This window comes from Eleutherodactylus coqui, chromosome 10, assembly GCF_035609145.1.
Source record: "Eleutherodactylus coqui strain aEleCoq1 chromosome 10, aEleCoq1.hap1, whole genome shotgun sequence".
In the NCBI taxonomy this organism is placed as follows: Eukaryota; Metazoa; Chordata; class Amphibia; order Anura; family Eleutherodactylidae; genus Eleutherodactylus; species Eleutherodactylus coqui.
Window position 1 is genome coordinate 17,882,014 of NC_089846.1, and position 20,445 is coordinate 17,902,458.

Below are 20,445 nucleotides of genomic sequence, written 5' to 3' on the forward strand. Positions count from 1 at the left end.
AAGTACAAAGTGTTTGGACTGACACCGCATAGTACCTTTGTCTGGTTTACAGTACTTTGAGCTCATTTTATCTACCCCAAATCCTGCAGCTTGAACTGCTTATAATGGAGAGCGCAGCAGATGCTTCATTTACTGATGCCAAACCAGCTCTCTGCTGTCATCTAGTGGGCAAACGTGGTTTGTCATCATAACCCAAGTCACCTTGTAATTGCTAAAAGTATCTGACCAATGCCCCTCAAGAACATTGGTTGGCTTCATCGCCTCAAACTGTGTCTCAGTATGAAGAAATATTGTCCTTTCTACTTATACTGTATACCTTAATCAGGAGTTCCCTGCTTATTTCCATATCTCACTACTAATCAAAGTAGTAGGAAATATTTTAGGAAAACCCAATAAAAACTAGAGATTCTCAGCATTGGAGATATAAGAGATAAGGCAGTGATTATGGGCGACATTGATCTCTTGATTACCTGTCAATGCTCTCAGTGTAGAAGACAATAATTAGTGCACGAACAGCCTACAATGGCTGATAACATAGAACAAGAGACTGCACTGAACTACATAAAAAGTTAAGATAGACTTTTACAGGAACGCCACATACGGGGCACTGTGAGCCGTATGCAAAAGGTACGAGGATTTAGGTTTAGGTATTGATAGATTTGCACAATGTGACTGATCTTAAAGGGGTTTTCCCGGCAAATACTACTGATGGCATATCCTCAGGATTCATCACCAAGAGTTGATCGTCCGCTCAGGACTCCGACCCATCAGCTGTTTGGGTGCCCTCTGTCGGTGCCACGATACACAGGGTATAAAGCGGAAGCAGATCGGTCCCACCCTTGTGCAGTGGCCAGCATTGGTAATTGCAGGCAAAGCTCTCATTGATTTTAACGGGAGCTGCAATTACAAGCGCTGGTGACTACACAAGGGACGGGACAATCTGCTTCCGCTCCATACATTGTAATTTGGTGCTGATAGAGGATGCCCAAACAGCCGATCAGTCGGGGCCCCGAGTGGCAGACCTCAGCCGATCCCCAGGAAACCCCTTTATTATTCACCTGATATCAATGGAGTTTGTCCGTTTTAGAAAACCATGGGTTCATCACAAACCCCACTGCTGTTTAAACAAATTGTAATCTAGATCCTTCAGAGTAAATAGTGAAAAAACAGCAAAATATCAGAATTGTTGAAAATCTGAGAGGAGATCCCAGCTAGGTGACGCCTCTGTAATCCAGAGTACAATAGCCATGTACATTGGTTATTTACCAAGGAGTTCATGGGCGTTCTGTATGACATTTCTGGCATTCCAGCGTTAAGCTGCCCATACACATTAGGCAGAAGTAGATTGATGGGTGAACAATTATTTCACAGACGCAGCCATACATATCTTAGTCCATATCAGCCATCACCGTCCTTCAAACTGAGTGGACACGCTCAATGACAGCGGACAGTGCGGCTGACCGTTCAGACGATCGGCCCGTCAACCCTCGGTTACAATGATTGTTCATTATGACATTTCTCCCAACAATTGATCATTTTGGTTGAAATCGACTATTTCCATCAATGTAGGTCTAATGTATAGGGGCACCTTCTGTATGTTCACACGGAGGGGATTCGCCACGGATTTTTTGTCAGTCAAGATTGTTGCAGATTTGTTGTGGATTATCTGCTTTTTCTGTATATTCCGCTCTCCCAATCTGCAGCTACTGTGGCCGACTTACTGATGAGTTTGACCGGTCTGCAGGTTTTCTGATTTGCTCCTAATATTGACAGGCTGTGAATCCTAATTCTGCACGGCCGCTCAGTTTCCGCACTGATTTAGTCTATTGTGTGGAGGGGATTTTGTAAATCTCATTCACATTGCTGCTACTGTAAATGCTGTGTAAAATCTGCGGCATATCCCCCCTTGTGAACATGAGCGGGCTTGTCGTAAATCCACTTGTTGCCTTCCAACACTCTGTGGGCAGACCTTCTTACTATCACTATTGTATGCACATTAAAGTGGTTACCCCATGAAATGAGGCGATCCCCTATCCATAGAACATGGACTAATGGCCCATGAACACGGGACGATTATCGCTCAAAATGCGTTCAGACAAACAGATTTGATAGATAATCCTGCGGTGTCCGTGAAAAATTACTCGCTATTCGTTCACAGGTAGAGATGAGCCAGCGTACTCGGAAAAGCACTACTCGCTCGAGTAATTTGCTTTATCCGAGTATCGCTGTGCTCGTCCCTGAAGATTCGGGTGCCGGCACGGAGCGGGGAGCTGTAGGGGAGAGCAGGGAGGAACGGAGGTAAGATCTTTCTCTCCCTCTCTCCCGCCCGCTCTCCCCTGCTCCCCGCTGTGACTCACCTGTCAGCCGCAGCAGCACCCGAATCTTCAGGGACGAGCACAGCGATACTCGGATAAAGCAAATTACTCGAGCGAGTAGTGCTTTTCCGAGTACGCTCGCTCATCTCTATTCACAGGTTGTTAAGCCGACTGGATCGCAGGCTTGTCGTTCTCTCTAAACGCTCCCAGCTACACATAGAAGGCGAAGCGCGGAGCAAGAAGACCACGATCCAGCGGTGATGTCTGTCAGCGTACACGCTCTGCACAAGTGCTGACAACCTTAGCGGGGACATCAGCGTTCGTGCAGTTGTTTACCCAACTGTCGGCCTGTGTAAAAGGGCCATAACTATCTGATCGGTGGGGGTCTAATTGTTGGGACCCCCATCAATCCCAAGAATGACTGGCCATGTCTGGCAGTCCAACTAAAATGATGGAGCAGTGGTAAACACGCATAATCACTGCTCAATTCATTCAGCGACCTTCAAGAACCCTGTAGGAGTCCTGGCAATCAGACCCCCACTGATCAGACAGTTACCCCCATCCTCTCAGTCTCAGTATTATTCCTCCCTTCATGACAAGTGTCTTTAGTACTCAGCAGAGAACCTTTTGCAGTTGTGAGCTGCTGCGGACATGATGCATAGCCTGACAGCAGCTTCTGACAGCCCTCCTGAGGAATCTTAGCTCATTCCTCGTGGACAATGGCCTCCAGGTCACTCATATTCTTGGGTTCCTGTGTTACAGCTGCCTTCTTCACATCACACCAAAGGTTTCCTATGGGGCCAATGTCAGGCGACTTTGACAGCCATACAGAATCTTCCAGGACTTCTGAAACCAAGCCTCAGAACCAAGTAGCCCAAAGCATCCCCGAGCGACCACCAGGCTTCACTGCAGGCCGGGGTTCTTTTCAGCGTCTGCTTCATTCTTCCTCCTTCAGATATACCGCTGATCCATAAGCCCGAAAAGTTCCAGTTTTGTTTCATCGCTTTATAGAACAGGACTTTTGGGGCTTATTTATATGGTTTTGAGCATATTGGACCAACTTTTCTTGTGCTTCTGGGTCAGTAGAAGTGGACATCTTGTAGTTCGGGCGTGCAGACCTTCAGCATTTATGGTAAGTGCCTTACTGTGCAGATAAAAACCTCAGTTCCTACTGACACCAAATCTTGCTGCGGGTCTTTTGCAGTAACTATAGGGTTTTGAAATACCTGCAGCCTCAGGAAACTGGAGGCAGCCGGTGATAGCTTGCTCTTTCTGCCACGTCCAGATAGTGTTGCCAGCGTTCCTTTAATTTCGACTTTATGAACAGCTTCCAACTGTATTTTAAGGAACATTCAGCTCCTTTTATCTTTTTGTATCCTTTTCTCTGTACAAGGCAATCATTTCTACTCTTAACTCTTTGGACCGCTCTCTTGACTTAGCTATATTTCTAACATGAGACTGAATTTCACAGTGAGCAAAGCACTAGCAAGTCCAGGTTATTTGATGTGTCTTATCTCAAGCACATCTGATGTAACTAATGAAGCCCTTGATTAGTTGCATCAGGTACAATTGAGACAAAACACCAAATTTGCAAATGTGTGCTCTTAAGAGGGATTCTTTTCAGGGGTTGAATAATTCTGAGACTGAAGTAGTCAGTAAAAGTGCCATTTTGTGTTAAATTTGAAGAAACCACTTGTTATATTAGTTGTGTTGAGTTCAGTCACTCTACTATTACATAGGCTGCCATCATGGATATCTGGATACACAACATAGAATGGGTTTCATATTCCTACTTTATGCAGTATTAATAGACCAGTCCCAGAGTATTTTTTATATTAAGTATATACAAATCTAACAAATTTTTAATAGCTGTGTGAAACCGAACCAAAAACTAACAAAAATACCGTACACACCTTTTATTGGAGTAAAGCTAGATATCAATGTGAAATCCACTCTCCTTGCCTGGGTGGGCATTGGGCAGGTTGTTAGTGCCCCTTACTTAGACTAAAATTGCGAGAACTTCTAAGAGATGGAGAAAGGATCTCCTGCCTGGACCCCAAGCACTGGTAAGATAAACATGATCATTCTGACCATGTTTGGGTACAACTGGTCAGAACAGACTGTGATGGTAAAGTGATTATCGGAGACAATTATTCAGTCACTATGACAGCATGATGGTAGAATAAATGCAACATACATCGGACAGCAATGCTGAATGGAACATTTTGGTTGGACGATGCAAATGGCTCTATTTAAATGGTGCTGAGATACGAGCAAAGCAATACAAACACATGTGAAATAAGAAGGCTACATACGGGCAGGTAACCGTTCCGGGGGGAAGGAGCGCGGCTCCTCGACTGATGAGAGACAAACAGGTGAAGCGGTTCAAACGGCATCAAAGGAGACCAGCAGCAGATAGCATGGTGGGAGGTTAGGGCAGACCGGGAAGGGCAGGAGAAAGGAGGAAAGTTGGGCAATAAAGGAGGAATAGAGGAGAATGGGAAAGGGAGACAGAACCACAGAAGCAATACAAAGACAAGTCGAAGTCAGAGCAGAGACAAAACACAGGTGAGGTAAGAATGGGATGACAATGGGGACAGGGAATGGTACAAAAAGGAAAAGATACAAGTCAGAGACAATCAGTATGTGTGACATTCATTATACACTGGACATTAGAAGGCTAATCCATACTGTGGTTAGAACTGAGAATGCTGACCTCAGCCGGACGTCGACCATATGGTAAATCACTACATGGAATGTAGGTGCAAAGTAAAAAGAAAGAATAGGCTGATGCTCAAAAGGAAGTTGGGAACAGCTCACACGGAATGCATGAGAAAATATATATTTTAAAGAAAGCGCTTACTGGTTTGGGGAAGGGGGGGGGATATCTCTTCATGAGCTCCCCCTACAGTATTATTGTGATTCATATGAGACAAGGCAACAGTAAAAAGCGTTTCGGCCCTAGGAAGGCCTTTTTCAATCTCTTATCGAAAACAGATTATATATAGGGAATACACTTACAGTCATATAGTATGTCAGCCGGCTGCTCCGTGGCGTCCCTTGATAAAAACGACGCCGGGACGCCGCGGAGCAGCCGGCTGACATACTTTATGATTGTAAGTGTATTCCCTATATATGATCTGTTTTGAATAAGTGATGTTATGATTGAAAAAGGCCTTCCTAGGGCCGAAACGCTTTTTACTGTTGCCTTGTCTGATATGAGTAAACCCTGAAACTGAAGTCCTTTGGATTTAAAAGACAGCTTCTTTCAATCACAATAACGCTGTAGGGGGTACTCATGATGGAGAGTGTCACCCCCCCCCTCCCACCTCCCTTCCAAATCAGTAAGTGCCTTCTGTAAAATATATATTTTGTCATACATTCCATGTGAGCTGTTCCAAACTTCCTATTGAGCATAGGCCTATTCTTTCTTTTTACTTTGCATTTGCTCTCCCATCATTTCTATATATGCCTTCCGGTGGCCGGGCTGTTTGCTGTCCATTGCTGTGGATAAGGGACCTCTGGAACAGCCTATTATCTGTGTTTAACCTTTGGAGCGCCATCCCTTATATACTCTTTTGACCTACATGAAATGTAAGGGGACTTCCCATTAAAGCAATAATGTGCTACAAATATCAGGAGGAACATAACTGCTCTTGTAGACTGCCATATGCAAACATGGATGTAATAGTCAAGTACATGGCCGCTATGGCGACTGACTAATCGCCTTGGATCCTGCCTTAAGCAGTCCTAGAAACCGCTGATTTTGCTGGAGGAAGATGGGACAATCCAGGCATTTCGTTTGCAGTGGCCATGTAGTATTACATGGCGGCTATTTGGATGAATGGCCATCCATGTAATACAATGATGGGTTGAGTTTTCCAGAACGGGAGCAGCTTTCTATTCTGTCTGAGAGTGGGGCCCCTAGCTGGGGAGCCCCCACCATGATTTCCATATGCCCTAAGTAAGGAATACAGAAATAGAGATTGTCTTCATGAAGCAACCTCCTCAAGGCCTAGTTGGGGGCAACTATTCATAAGGGTCTTCTACATGTCCTGTTCATCATACAAGGACGTTCGTAGGAGCGTTCATTTGCTCAGCCATCGGGCTATGTAAAGCTGCGAACGCTTGTTCATTGGCCGATCGCATCTTTTGTGCAGCCGAAACAAAACCATGTGAACGGGGGATGTGCTGCTGACAATCAGCAAGCTGTATAGGGGATAAACAATAGTATGTACAATCATCATCCATCCTCCATAAATTCTGAATCGACCTGTGTGAAGGCCAACTAAATGAGTGCCGATCTGGTTGATTTACCTAATGGTATTTGAAAAGGAGTTTGCATAAACTAGATGTACTCATTAACTACTTAAGACACTCTGGATAACATAGACAACATCTCCATACAAGTCACATAAATGTATTTACACACTGTTCAGCTTACATGGGCATCAGCAGCTAGCCGGGGCATGGACACTGCTCGACCTTGGGTTTCCAGTCCGGTGGGATGATCACCGTTCGTAAGACTTTGGCCAATTTCTTTCATCTCCACGGACTGTGAAAAGAACCCCTTTGTTAGAGCAGGTTGTGACTCGTGTCGCACTTTACGGCAGTGTTCACAAAATAGCAGTGAGTTTAGAAAAGCAAATAAAGGGAAAAATTATTCTAATAACTTGTATTTCCATGAATGCCAACGCAATGGAAATACTACACATTCAATCCAAATATTAACACAATTTATCCAGGTTTTGGCTGCTGAAAGAGATAGCAGTGCCAGCATGTTTCTATAAAAACTCAAAAATGTAATGTGGAAACGAAAAAGGTTTTTAGATTTCCTTTACTTTGAATGACTGAACTAATATTGACGTAACCCTTGTTTCTGAGAACCGCTCTGTTGCACGGAGTCTACCAACTCCTGGCACCTCTGAACAGGTATTCCAGTCGTGGACGATTGGACTATATTCCACAATTCTTCTGCATCTTTTGGTTTTCCCTCATAAATTGCATTTTTGATATCCCCCCACGAGTTCTCTATGGGATTGGGCTTGGCTACTGCATTACCTCAATCCTGATTGTCTGTAAGCACTGATGTGTTTTTGGTCATTGTCATGTTGAAACACTCAATCCAAGGGCATTTATTCTTCGACATAAGGCGCCATGATTTCCTCAAGTATTTTGATGTATTACAACTGATCCATGACCCTCGTATACGATAAATAGGCCCAATACCATTGTATGATAAACCATTCCCATATCATGATCTTTCCAGCAGCCCGCTTCACTGTCTTCACAGTGTCCTGTCTCTTCACTTCAGTGCTCGGGGGTCGTCTGACATACGGTCTACAGCCACTAGACCCAAGAAGAACAAGTTGGTTTTCATCAGTCCATAAAATATTGCACCATTTCTCTTTGGGCCAGTTAATGGTTTTTTTTCTTCAAATTTTGCAAATTTTAACCTATTTAGGGCATGTCTCTTCATGGGGAGTTCTCGCTAGTAACTTGGCTTCAGTAATCGTCTTCAGATTGTAGCAGGACTCTCTGGTAAGTTCAGATCTTCTTTGATCTTTGGCTGAGTCTTTGCCATTTGGCTATTATTCGATGCACTTGAACGGTAGTTCCCCACTTCCTTCCTTCCTTCTCTCAGGTCTGGGTTGCCGCTTCAAGGCATTTTAGATCATTTTAGCTGAGGAGCCAATAATTTGCTGTACTCTTTTTCATGTTTTTCCCTCTCTATTCAACTTTTTAATCAAAGTATGTCCTTCATCGGAACTCTGTCTAGAATGACCCATTTTTGCCATTTTTTTCCGGAAGGAAATGCAGTATAATGAATATTTGCAACATTTGCCACACTCCTACCTTGAATAAGGACCAAAATCACCATCGCTCATTCAAATACTGGGAGTGAGCACGTCCTAATTGTTGGGTCTGATTTTTTTCTATCACTCTACTATACTTTAAATTACTTGCTATGTAAAAATATCACTTCTACCAAAAACAGTGGTTTCTCAGGTTAATGGTGTTGGACTGCTGTTTTTTTAACAATACTGTACATATATCTGTGTGACTTGCCTGTTTGCCTTGCTGCTGGGGTGGAATCTCCTCTGAGTGGCCTCTCTGAAATGCAATACTCCGAGGGGTGGAGAAGGGATCCGGCGCTGGCTGCGTTACCCATGATATTGACTCTCGTATCCCGCTGTCCTGATTGACTCTGCATAACAAATGGGTGAGAAGGACATTGAGTTTGTAACCACACAGATCACAAGTTTTCGTCATTAAGTTGATATATGTATGTACTATGCAGAGGCTATGGGGGTCAATCTAAGTAGCAGCTGGAGATCCCTTTAAAATTTCAACTGAAATTAAAGGAACATTTCAGGCAAAATGAATATAATGTGTTCTTCCCAGTGCAGGCCCAGAGGAGTGGAGGATAACTTCTCTGTTCTCAGGCCTACATGTAACACAATGTACCGGTTTTACCTGGAGTGCTGCTTTAATTTCTTATGATATTTTAAGAAGTTGCTCGGTTTTGGATAAGCAGCTCCTGCATAGATTAAAGCAGCCCTCTGGTTTCCTGACAAAATTCTGTTCCAGGACCGGAGGGCGAGGTTGGTGAACTCCCTGTAGTTGACTGTGTTGGCTGTCGTTTGGGCCCGACATTTCCTGCTGCCATTATCGGGCAGTTAAGATGGCGGCTGCCATTTTCTACATACACTATGCATGACTGTCCAGCGCTGCTCTCGTGATCAGTAGTGGACAATATAGAGCAGATATGGTGTATTGGTAGTCCAACACTATCAATGTACTATAGACCTTTATGTAATCTAAAGATGGTGATGGCCATCTTGGTCACCCAAAAATGGAATCTTGAATCAGAGACCAACAAAATCAACCTCATGTAATATACCCCCTCCCCCCTTCGGTCACGGAACAGAATTTTGTCTTGAAAGTGGAGGGTCGCTTTAAGTGTTTTTTTAGGTTTACTATACTGCTCTCTCTTGCCAAAGATGGTTGGTTTTAGATAACAAGTAAGGCCTCATTCACACGGCCATATGCGTAAAATGCCGCGTGGACCACGCACACTGTCATGCGAAGTGTTATCAGCCGGCTGCACTGATAACTTTCTCTCTGACTGTGTCCTGCTGTGAATTCACAGCGGGGCATGGGCTGTAAGCTCAGAGAACACTACAGCTGTTTGCATATGCAAAGCAGCTGTATTGTTCTATTAGTGGCCGCGGCTGTGTCCTGCTCAGCTTGCATATGCTATAGTAGCTAATTAGCTACTATAAAGTATGCAAAGATGATCGCTCAAAGCTGTCAATCAAACTAATGCTTGAGCAACTTTTGAGGGATCATCTATCAGTGTAAATGGGGCTTAAGTGTCTTTGAATAAGTCTAAAGGTGGGAGCTTCAGTGATGGCTTTAATTGATCACATTAATCACATGATAGACTAATAGGGACACTGCCAAATTATGTATTCTAAAAAGAGGGAGACTCTTATCAATATTTATGAGCAACCTTTACTGAGAGCCAGACAAAATTCAGGAGGCTCATAATTTGAGTTATGCGAAATGTTATGGCTGCTGGTCATGGCCAGCAGCGTTCCCTGCCTCCTCTTACCTAAAAGGTCCTAAGTAGAGATGAGCTAGCGTACTCCATAAGGACAGATACTCGTGCGAGTATCGTCCTTACCGAGTACCTGCCTGTTCGCCCGCAAAGATTTGGGTGCTGGCGGGGGTGAGTGCTGTGTTGCGGGAGGGAGTGGGGGGGGAGAGAGTACGCTCGCTCATCTCTAGTCCTAAGCTATTTAGCGATACTCCATCCATGAGCAGGTGCCTGGGCAATCAGTCTCTATACTGTGTGAAGGTGGAAGTTTGTTTCTGTCTAATCTCCTGGTATTGGATCAGTCCCTGAACCACCCGGCTTTCCTGACCTCTCTAATCTTGACCGTAGCCCATTGTTTGCCTACGCTTTGGCCTGATCTATGTTGTGAAAGTATTCCATCTGCCTTGATTTCATCTCATTTTTATGACTACATCCCTGTCTACACCCTACAATACCACATGACGGAAAACCCGACCAAGTGTGTCAGTTGCCTTCTAACTGAGACTATTTCTAGGGTAACAGTCTGGGATTTCCCAGACCAAAGACCAGATCCCGTCTGGTGGGGCAAAAGGGTGAAAACTGGGTAATCCCAGGTGCTGCCTCTGAGTCTAGCCCGAAGTCTAAGGCTGCATTCACACAGGGCGGATTTGCCGCGGTTCTGCCGCAGCAGATCCACCCGCGGCCGCTAATCTCGGGATTAGCCAGCCATGTGGACGAGGTTTCTCAGAAACCTCGTCCACACGGGACGGCTAATCCGTAGTGGTAAATCCGACTGAAACTGCGGCTGTTTACTTTAGTTTTTTTTGTTTATTTATGTCACGGCCGCGCTCTCCTCTATGGGAGAGCCAGCCGCAACGGAAAAGCATGCGGCCGGGCCGCTTCAACCGCGGCGATTCTCCCGGTGGAAATCTCGCGGTTTTTGCTGCGGCCAAACCGCGAGATTTCCGACGGGTATCCGCCCTGTGTGAACCCTGCCTAATAAGTTCTGAGGCCCAGTGGATTGACATCCGCCACCGTGACATGAAGACACTAACCATCTAAAAGTGTAAAGTATTTTTATTATACTCTTCTAACGTAATTTGTGGAATAACTTAGAAACGTCACATTTTGTTGACCATTAAGTATGTCTCTATAAATGAGAAGAAGCAAGCTACAGAACTTACACTACTCCTCCATTGTTCAGAGATGCTGAGCTCTTCTGCTTTTGGATCTTGGTATCACCGAGGTGACTGGGAATCTTCTGGTCCATAGCTGGTTTCAGGGGCTGGAAAAGGGAGATCGTTCCTGTCTGTAACATACAATATTATGGGTAATAATAGTAATAATCTTTATTTGTATAGCGCCAACTTATTCCTCAGTGCGTACGAACTGACCATGCAAAGGATCAAGTGATTGTGTGGATCACATTGTAGCTTAACCAAGGAAGATCAGGCAATTTTTGGTACAAACTGATGGTTAAAGCAATCATTTTAGTCACATGCTCCATTAATCTATGTTAGATTACTACATGCAATGGATCATGATTCCCAAACAAGTAGCTGTGATGCATCAGAAGTTGTGTCCTGATCCAAAATAGCCCTGAGAAGGGACAATCATTCTCGCATGCTATATGGCTGTCCATTGGGACTAAAGCGTCTAATTAAAAACCACATATTGGTGGTCTACCTTGAGTTCTACAGAATTTTTTCTCTCTAGATATAAAGATGGGTCATCTTCAGTACCAGGCCTTCTTAATTTTGGCAGGCGACTGCTTAAACTGCTAAGTTCATCTCCTACCTGGGATAAAACCCCCGATTGCTGGTGAGATTGGTCTCGGTTGTTCTTGTTTTGCTTGTAGAAGTCAAAGATCATTAGTGCGGCATAAACCTTGCCAACAGTTACTTCATCAGCTGTAAAGCAATTAATGAACATTAAAGAGGTTGTCCGCTTTAAGAATTGCATCTTCAAGTACTTGTATATTATTAGGGAATTCTAAATCAATAGAGAGAAGTTCCCTATTTGGTACCCTCAAACTAGAGAGTGACTGCAAAGATTCCCTCTCCCCCCTGGAGGAACCAACATATTGGTAAATGACACAGACAACCCACTGATTTCAATAGAATCTGTGTAATGCTTTACTTCCCCTGTGGAGGCGCAGCAGAGAAATTGCTGAGTTGCGTTATATATTACAGCTGATTGCTGTGGATCTCAGCAGAGGGATTATATGTGATCAGTTTATCATCGGGGAACCCTCCTCACAAAATGTGATGGTCAAGACTGTATTAATTGTGGGTAAGCTATAGTTATGTAACGGCGCGCTGTTCCAGCTGCGATTTTGGATAAACTGATGCTGCTATCAGTCGCCGTTCACATTCCTGTGGCAGATTTTGCGCCCTACCCGATGCAGAGCCCCTCGCTTATGCCCGAAGGGCACGTATGCACTCCCATCCTCATATTTAAAGGATCAGTGTGCTCTCTGCTAAATTGTCCCCAACTTATCACCTGTCAGCCTGCCTATAATAGCAATGCTTCCCCTAAGGAGACAGATGCTGAGACGCTTCTCCACAGTGAAGACCAGATCACAATTTGAAGGTGAGAATCGGGATACCCCGCGTGCTGCCTACAGATTTAGCCCAAAACCCAAAGTCAGTCTGTGGCAAAGCCAATCCACATCGGCTCCCTTACTAATTAACAGAGGACAGCTGAATGATATTTTAATGGCACTTATTATAGTATGAGAGTGATAAAAACTGCAACTGCTGCAAAAAATATATATATAAAAGATCTAGTGAAAAGAGCAAGATGAGCTTCTAACGTTTATGAGGAGGTACAAGTAAATCTAGGGTTTTCTGTGAGAGGTTGGGCCACACGGATAATATTTCCTTCCGGAGCTCGGCATCACTTTCATGTTGTTTTAGTCCTCCTAAAAAAAAGAAAAAGAAATAATTCTGTTAAAATTAACAGTGTTTTCTTTACTGATCTTCAGGAAAAACTGGGTCAACACTATAAAAAGTTTTAGAAAAGTACAATAATATGTGATTTATGCTGAAGCCCTTTGGACAGTATATAATATGTTTAGTCAGAACTTTGATTATTGATAACTGATCCTCAGAATAGGTCATCGACAGTTGACTGGTGGGGTCTGCTGTTCAGGATCCCTGCCAACAAGCTGATCCCTGGCACTGCTATCAATGCGAATAGGGCTGGAAGCAGATAGCGCTCTTGACTCTGCAGCAGCCCGGTTTGGTACTACAAGCACAGCTCCTAATGAATTCAGTACCAATCCAGACAACGCTATCTGCATGCAAAGCTGGCCATACTGAGAGTGGTATCAGGAATCAGTGATCAGCGAGGACCCCCATTGATCAGCTATTAATGACCTATCCTGAGGATAGGTCATCAATCGTAAAAGTGCTGTGGACCCCTTTAACCCCTTTATTGGCATGCCCGGAAAATCTCCGGGGCTTGCTGCACTGACCATGCAGTTAAACCCCGGAAGATTTCCGTGGACAGCTCTAGTGCTGAAATGTGCAGAGCACTGAACTGTCATCTGAAATCTTCCGGGGTTTTTACTGCATACTCAGCACAGCAAGCCCCGGAGATTTCCCTGGCATGCATGACATGGTAGTAATAACCCTGCCACTGAAGGGGTTAACCCTGCTAATATTAAATAATGCATCACTCCTATTCTTCTTCAAGATCACTGACATCAGAACATTTCACACATGGCTTTGTCTATGACCCTAAACATTATAGCTATTGGCAAAAGAGGTTGGTGCCACATGTGGTGGGTTCCCCCAGAGGTATCTATGTAGAGAAGACATGACAGATAAGATTCATTGAGATGTGGATCAGCACATAGGTCTACATAGATGCTTTATACACAAAATGGTAGGACTATTTGCTTCATTTTTACTACTAACTCCAGTGACAAGCCTAGTAATGTGAACAACAGCAAAACCAATTGTCCAGCTGGTCACAAATAAAACAAATTCCCATAAAGTCTAGCAAAGAACCCACCTGAAGATAATTTTATGTCCAGCGCTGTTCGGATTAAAGCCATCAAAGTGGATGTAAAGTGCACAGTGAGATCTGTATCAGAGATGGGCATATTCATCCGGACGAGCCGCTGCAGAAAAACTCATACTGTTATTAGGACCGCCACTGCTGCCCAACTTCCAAACTGTGCGTGAACCATGACACAAAGGGTGCAGTCAGCGCTTCTCGACCGGTCATGAAGGTATACTGATCTATTTTAGCTTGCTGCGTCCTTTACTGAATTGCAGCTCATTTCTATTCATTGACATTTTAGGTCCTACAACGTATGATGGACACATGACCATAAACAGAATATTTGTTGAGTGGTTGAGAGTCACTGACTTGACCTCTACTGACGATAAATGTTGGCATGCATGCATACTGAAAGGATAAGTTGGAAGAGAAAGATCAGTAACGCAAGCAGCCATCCACAACTTGACGGATCCCATTGGTTCTGTCGTTGGCCTTTGCCTTTTAGTTTGTCTGATAACTACTATTCCACCATGAAGAACCAAGATAGTGTCTAAAGAGAACAATCAAGTTCCAGATGTAAAGATTGACATTTAGGCCCAACTTACTGACAGCAGATAAAATGGTTTGTGAAATACTTGCGTGTGTGCTTCTTTTATTCTACTTCTATACCCGTAGTACAGGCTGCTATTTTGTAATATTTATGGTAATGCAGCCATCCAAAAATTTGAAAAAGTCACCAAACCCGCAGCTACAATAATATCTGTCCATCCTCAAAAAAAGCTGACTTGCCTGTGTGCTTCTTGAACTTCCTCAGTGTCTGTATTGGATCAGAGTAACTACAGGTGAGATCACAAACTCTATGGACTGAAGGGCGAGATCTAAAGTAATTATTTTGATTTTCCCATAAGCTAGCTCCCGTAATCCACTAATTTGATCCCTCTTTTGCTGTTGTGACACAATTCTGTCTCAGTGCCAGGAATAGAGGGGTGCATTACCTGAAGTTTATTGTATCCGCCGTAGTTTGGTTTCACCTGTTTGGGGTTCCGTTTTTGGGCAGCAAAGATGGCTCCAGCCAACTTTAGACTACTTAATTATCTATAGTTGGAATGTTAGGTTTACCAATGCACTTTACCTGCTCACATGATCAGCGCTGACCAATCACAGATCACTGCATAATTTAATTAGAAAATGGCGGTGGCCATCTTCGCCACCCAAAAACACCATCCGTAACCAGTGGAATCGAACAATCAACGACACAATCATCTTCAGGTAATATACCTCCTCCGCCCTCTGGTCCCGGGACAAAATATCATCCTGACACCGGAGTTCAGTCTTAAATTCAATGTAATGTTTTAAAGAGTAACTATAACTAAACTTTTTAAAAACAACCATGTCATAGTGACCGGTCAGAAGTTTTGATTGGTTGAAAAGCGGAGCCTCCAGCACAGATATGAATGTGGCCTAAATAAAAACACAAAACTTAAAAGTATAACTAAACTTTTTTAAAACTAACGTCATAGGGACATCAGAAGTTTTGATTGGTGGGAGTCTGGATGTAGAAATTATCACCAATTACTAAAAACGAATGAGCAAAAGCGCTCATCTGAGTGCTGTGCCCGTCTCACTATTTTTGGCACTGCTTAGAGGGGTTTATGGGCTCTGTAGAAAGTCTATGGAAGCCATACACAATTTGTGATGACAAGTCAGAAGTCTTTAAAGTTTAGTTACTCTTTAAAAAATTTTTTTATGGATTTAAGTTAAAGGAGGCGCAATCTAGTGGTCCATGGGAGATGAAAAAATAAACTACAGCCTAGGCATAACATTTGTTAATGGCTTTCTATTATATAGGTTGCTAAGGTCTAACGTGGTAAAGGTGGCCACACTTGGTCCAATGCTTCACCTTGATATAATAATATCAAATATTTCTGTTAACCTAAAGGGAACAAATGATTGGACCACTGAAGTGCCAGCATACTCTTGTAGTCTGCCCATAGGTTAGTAGATGGCTCAAATATCATTGTGTCATTTGGACGTCTTCCTATCTACTTCTTAAAGGGAACCTGTCATGTTGAAAATGCTGTCCAATCTTCAGGCAGCATGTTATAGAGCGGGAGGAGCTGAGCGGATTTATATATAGTATTGTAGAAAAATATTAATTATAAATTGTATTTTATCCATTTAAACCTCTGTTCTTTCATTACTTACAAGTCGAGTGGGTGGTGCTATCAGTGATTGACAGCCTCCCCTGTATGAGAATAAGTCGAGTGGGCGGTGCTATCAGTGATTGACAGCCTCCCCTGTATGAGATAGCTGGCAATCACTGAATCACTGATAGGACTGCCCACTGGACTCCTAATCCTAGAAAGTGCAAACGTTTAAACAAGTTTTTAAAGATACAGCAGATTCTCCTTACTTCTCATTTGCTGCTGTTTGCACCCTGTTTCATGTCTGTAAGTTGTGATTTTCAGGTGGTCTTTCCCATTTTTCTGCAGTCCTGCTGTTTGCAATCCACATTCAGGGAGGGGGCATGTAGCAAGCCTAGTATTCTACCAGTAGTTCACTGTCCTGCACTTCCTTTCCCTGACTTCCCATGCTGTATTACACAGTCTGTGGTCCAAATAGCATGGGGGCAGTATCAGTATGCCTGCCCCTCTGCTCTCCCAGGCATTATGGCCAAATGGTGAATAAACCCAATGTAATGTGTGTGCACCAACCCCCCTCCACACCCTGAAAGAGGAAGAGATTATAGAGATCAGTATCACAGTGTCTGTAGATCTGAAAAAAGACGTGAGCAGGGAAGTGCGCCTGTGAAGATAGCTCCTCCTTCCATTCCCAAGGAAACTTCCCTGTGTCCTTGTCAATAAGAAGCTCTGTACCCAATGACAGGCAGTGCAGTGGAACTGGAAGGGAGACCCCTAGTGGCAGCCGCTTCAAAAGTGATTTACAGTGGTAAAGTAACACAATTTTTAATGCAAGTACATTACAGAAATGATTAAAGTAACACAAGCCAGTAGATGAGCGAAAGTTGTCTGAAAAGTTAGATACAACTTATAATGAATATTTTCCCACAAAACTATTTATCAATCTTCTCGCCTCCTCCTGCTCTACAACATGATGCCTGCAGAATGAACTGCATTGTTAACATGATAGGGTGCCTTCATGTATAAGAATGAGGGGATCGCGCCATGATCCGTCTAAATTTTGTGAGTCTTTTAGTACATGTACCAAGAATTTAACTATCCCCAACACCTTTATATAGTAAGATCATTTCCTTAATTGCACTACATGATGTATTTTCCTCATTTGACTTCTATTTGGTTTGTATGTCACCATACATTTTTTATGGTGCGTATTCAAGATGATGCCCATTTTACCTTTCAGTAAGCTGAAGCTAAGGTATCAAAGAGACATATCTAGTACATGCAAATAGAAAACATGCACCAAAATGCAAGAAGTCATGCAGAGAAAAATCTTCTAGAGTCACAGAATGTGTAAGAGGTCTATCTACTTGTAGAAAAGAGTGGAGACAGATGAGGGATAGATAGGGTACTCTTAAGATTGGGGAGAGAGGATGTGTACACAACCCTTCATAAGATCAGAGAACGGGTTCTCAGAGGATTGCTTTAACACTCAGATGCTTGGAAGAGATGAATCGGGAAAGCTGTAGAGATACTCTTTAGACTGCAGCTCTCAGAGATCGCTGGTTATTGACTTGTGGAGAAAGTGCAGATTTTACATAGAAAGGAATTCACAGGGAAAGATACACAGCACGGTACGGGCACAGTACAGAGACAGGAGAGAAAGGCTGGAGGCCAGTGAGATACTGGTGGAGGTCGACACATCTCTTCTACCTTATATGCCACACGTGCAGGGCATTTCTTTCCCAAGCCAAGGGGAGGGGGCATGTGTCGTAGCATCTCGTACATGTCAGTGTAACCAATGCGCCCACTGCAGCAACGGGAAGGAGGAGGCACAGGTGTAGCGGCAAGGACAGAAGGACAAAACATGGACAGAGGTGGACACACGTGGGCAAAAAATATAATATGCAAGGAAGTTGGATGAGACATGAGAAGCCCAGAAGCGTAGGAGTAGGAAATAAAGACAAAAGGGGAAATGAAAACAATAAAAATGAGATAGAAGAGGAGGATAAGGAAGATCATAGGAGTCAGAAGGTCAGGGGGGAGAAAGTATTCAGCGTTGTAAAGCCGGAATGACAGCGTTAGGTCAAGGACAAGGACAAAGAAGACAGGGGGGAGAGAAGGAGACAAAGAGGAGTATAAGAGGAGTATTTAACATCCGGGAACAAAAATTGTATGATGACAAAAAGATCACAGAACCCACAAGGGTCAAGATGAGAGATGGGAAGAAGAAGGAAGAGTACAGACAAGTGATGGAGGCCGAGCAGGGGGGCGAGAATGGGAAGGAAACAGACAAAAAAAACATATCTGATTAGCCTGAAACTGTACACTCCTGTCACCGAAGCACAGGTATGTTTTTTTGCATCATTAAGGTGAGCAGAGGTTAGTCGGGTGGGAGAGGATGTTGCTTTCTTTCTGTTCAAACCTTTTCGCTGATACAGATGTTCAGCCGCTGGTTCTGAGCAGAGAGAGCACAAGGCGACATTCCAATGCCCCTTGTCTTTACCATAGGGGGTGCCAGTTTAAACCCTTCAATGACAAGTGCATCGCATTCCCCTGCGGCATTGAAGGGGATAAAAATATTCTGATCATCATGCTTGGAAGAGGCACCAGGCAGCAACACTAATGAGAAGGCGATTGCATCATCCCATTACATGAATCTCATTGGTGAAATACCCCCCCCCAACCCTGTTGGTTCCCAAATTAGCGTTGCTAATCTCTCTAGTGAAGCTACCTGGCGGCCTGGTTGGCAGGGGGTAAAGCATGATGAAGGAGCAGGGCTAGCCTCGCGCTCCCATGCAGGCGCAGCCCCTCAGAATTTTATCAGACTGCTTCAAACCCCAATTGGTATGGATGCAAACTGGCTTTTGACTCCAAACCTTGTAAGCCACCCGCGATGGGCAGCGTTTCCCCAGCCCCAGTGGAGGGGCAATAAAACGCAATAAATTGTACATATCCTTATAGTGAATACGGCAACTAGAAAAAGAACAATACAGTATATCATGGACTGACAGAAAAGGGAAAACATACAGAGAATCATTTAAAAACACCTTTTAAAACCTTCTTAGGGAAGAAATACATGAGGATACAAAGTCTAGTTGTGGCTTACCTCCCTACACACATGAATAGTGATGAGCGAGCATACTCGCTAAGGGCAATTGCTCAAGCGAGCATTACCCTTAGCAAGTACCTGCCCGCTCAAGAGAAAAGGTTCGGCTGCCAGCGGCGGGCAGGGAGCAGTGGGGGAGAGCAGGGAGGAACGGAGAGGAGATCTCTCCCTCTCCCCCCCCCCTGCTCACTGCAGCAACTCACCTGTCACCCGTGTCGGCAGCCGAACCTTTTCTCTCGAGCAGGCAGGTTCTTGCTAAGGGCAATGCTCGTTCGAGCAATTACCCTTAGCGAGTATGCTCGCTCATCTCTACACATGAACATTCAGCTGACCCAAACGTTCATGTGTATGGGTCAGCCAAGAAAAATACATCTACTAAACAATTGCTTGTCCGATAGTCGTTAAAGGTGTATGGGCAGCTTTAATTCTTTCTTGCTTCTTCCAAGAGAAACTTGAAGGTTGGGCAGCTCAGAGCTGGGTCCACCCTCCATAAGTCCAATACCAACTGCATGGCCTACATCTATGGCAGGCACACTACCAACATGGTATAGTGGCCAGTTGATTAATTGCTGTCATAGTGCTCACTAGTTTTCATTCATTCATCTTATGAAATGAGTAAAGCATTATTAATTATTCACATATCCATTAGGCTAATTGGATATAATCATCATTATCATTAGTACTACTATTAGCACTAGTAGTAATAAAAAGTGACTTCAAGTAATATTACAATGTAAAAAAGCTCCCTACATAGTCCTATGACGTTCGTTAATGGCTAACGGCTATTAGGTGTAGCTGAATGACATATTCTATACAGTTAATAAACAAAATGTTCACATACCAAGCAGCAGGGTCATACTCGGCCCAAACACGTATAAACTCATCCAGATGATGAGGACCCAAAATGGAGGAGTCCCGTGTTAGGTATTCAAAATTGTCCATGATGACGGCCACAAAAAGATTGAGCATCTACTCAGAAAGAGAGAAGACAGGAAGAAAATACATTATTTTATCAGTCATTACCATACACATATTGTTATAAGAGCCATACAAGCAATCATATTGGCAGTCATATGTTCCCCAATAACCTAATCCTTAGGCTAGAGGCACAAGACCATATTGTCGGGCTGCGTGTTGTCCGTGTAATTCAACAGATAGCACATGGCCCCATTACAGTCTATAAGGCTATACACATGAACGTTTTTCACATGGACCCATGGTTTACATGAAAAACTCATTGCATGTCCTAGTTATGTCTGTATCTGTGAGCTGTCTGATGCGAGTTGTTCC

The 20,445-nt window shown here is 43.7% G+C and overlaps 1 protein-coding gene across 1 annotated transcript in view; it reads right to left on the bottom strand.

The window, feature by feature from the left end:
• The window catches only part of CACNA1B (calcium voltage-gated channel subunit alpha1 B), a 362,074-nt gene that overhangs the window by 12,567 nt on the left and 329,062 nt on the right, over window positions 1-20,445 (bottom strand). Inside the window, exons 38-46 of the mRNA XM_066580423.1 lie at window positions 19,997-20,124; window positions 17,760-17,856; window positions 13,918-14,026; window positions 12,713-12,820; window positions 11,695-11,807; window positions 11,082-11,206; window positions 8,385-8,523; window positions 6,760-6,870; window positions 4,631-4,672 (exon numbers count right to left, since the gene is read on the bottom strand). Coding sequence (XP_066436520.1) covers window positions 4,631-4,672; window positions 6,760-6,870; window positions 8,385-8,523; window positions 11,082-11,206; window positions 11,695-11,807; window positions 12,713-12,820; window positions 13,918-14,026; window positions 17,760-17,856; window positions 19,997-20,124 — 972 coding nt within the window. The remainder of the gene's footprint in view (window positions 1-4,630; window positions 4,673-6,759; window positions 6,871-8,384; window positions 8,524-11,081; window positions 11,207-11,694; window positions 11,808-12,712; window positions 12,821-13,917; window positions 14,027-17,759; window positions 17,857-19,996; window positions 20,125-20,445) is intronic.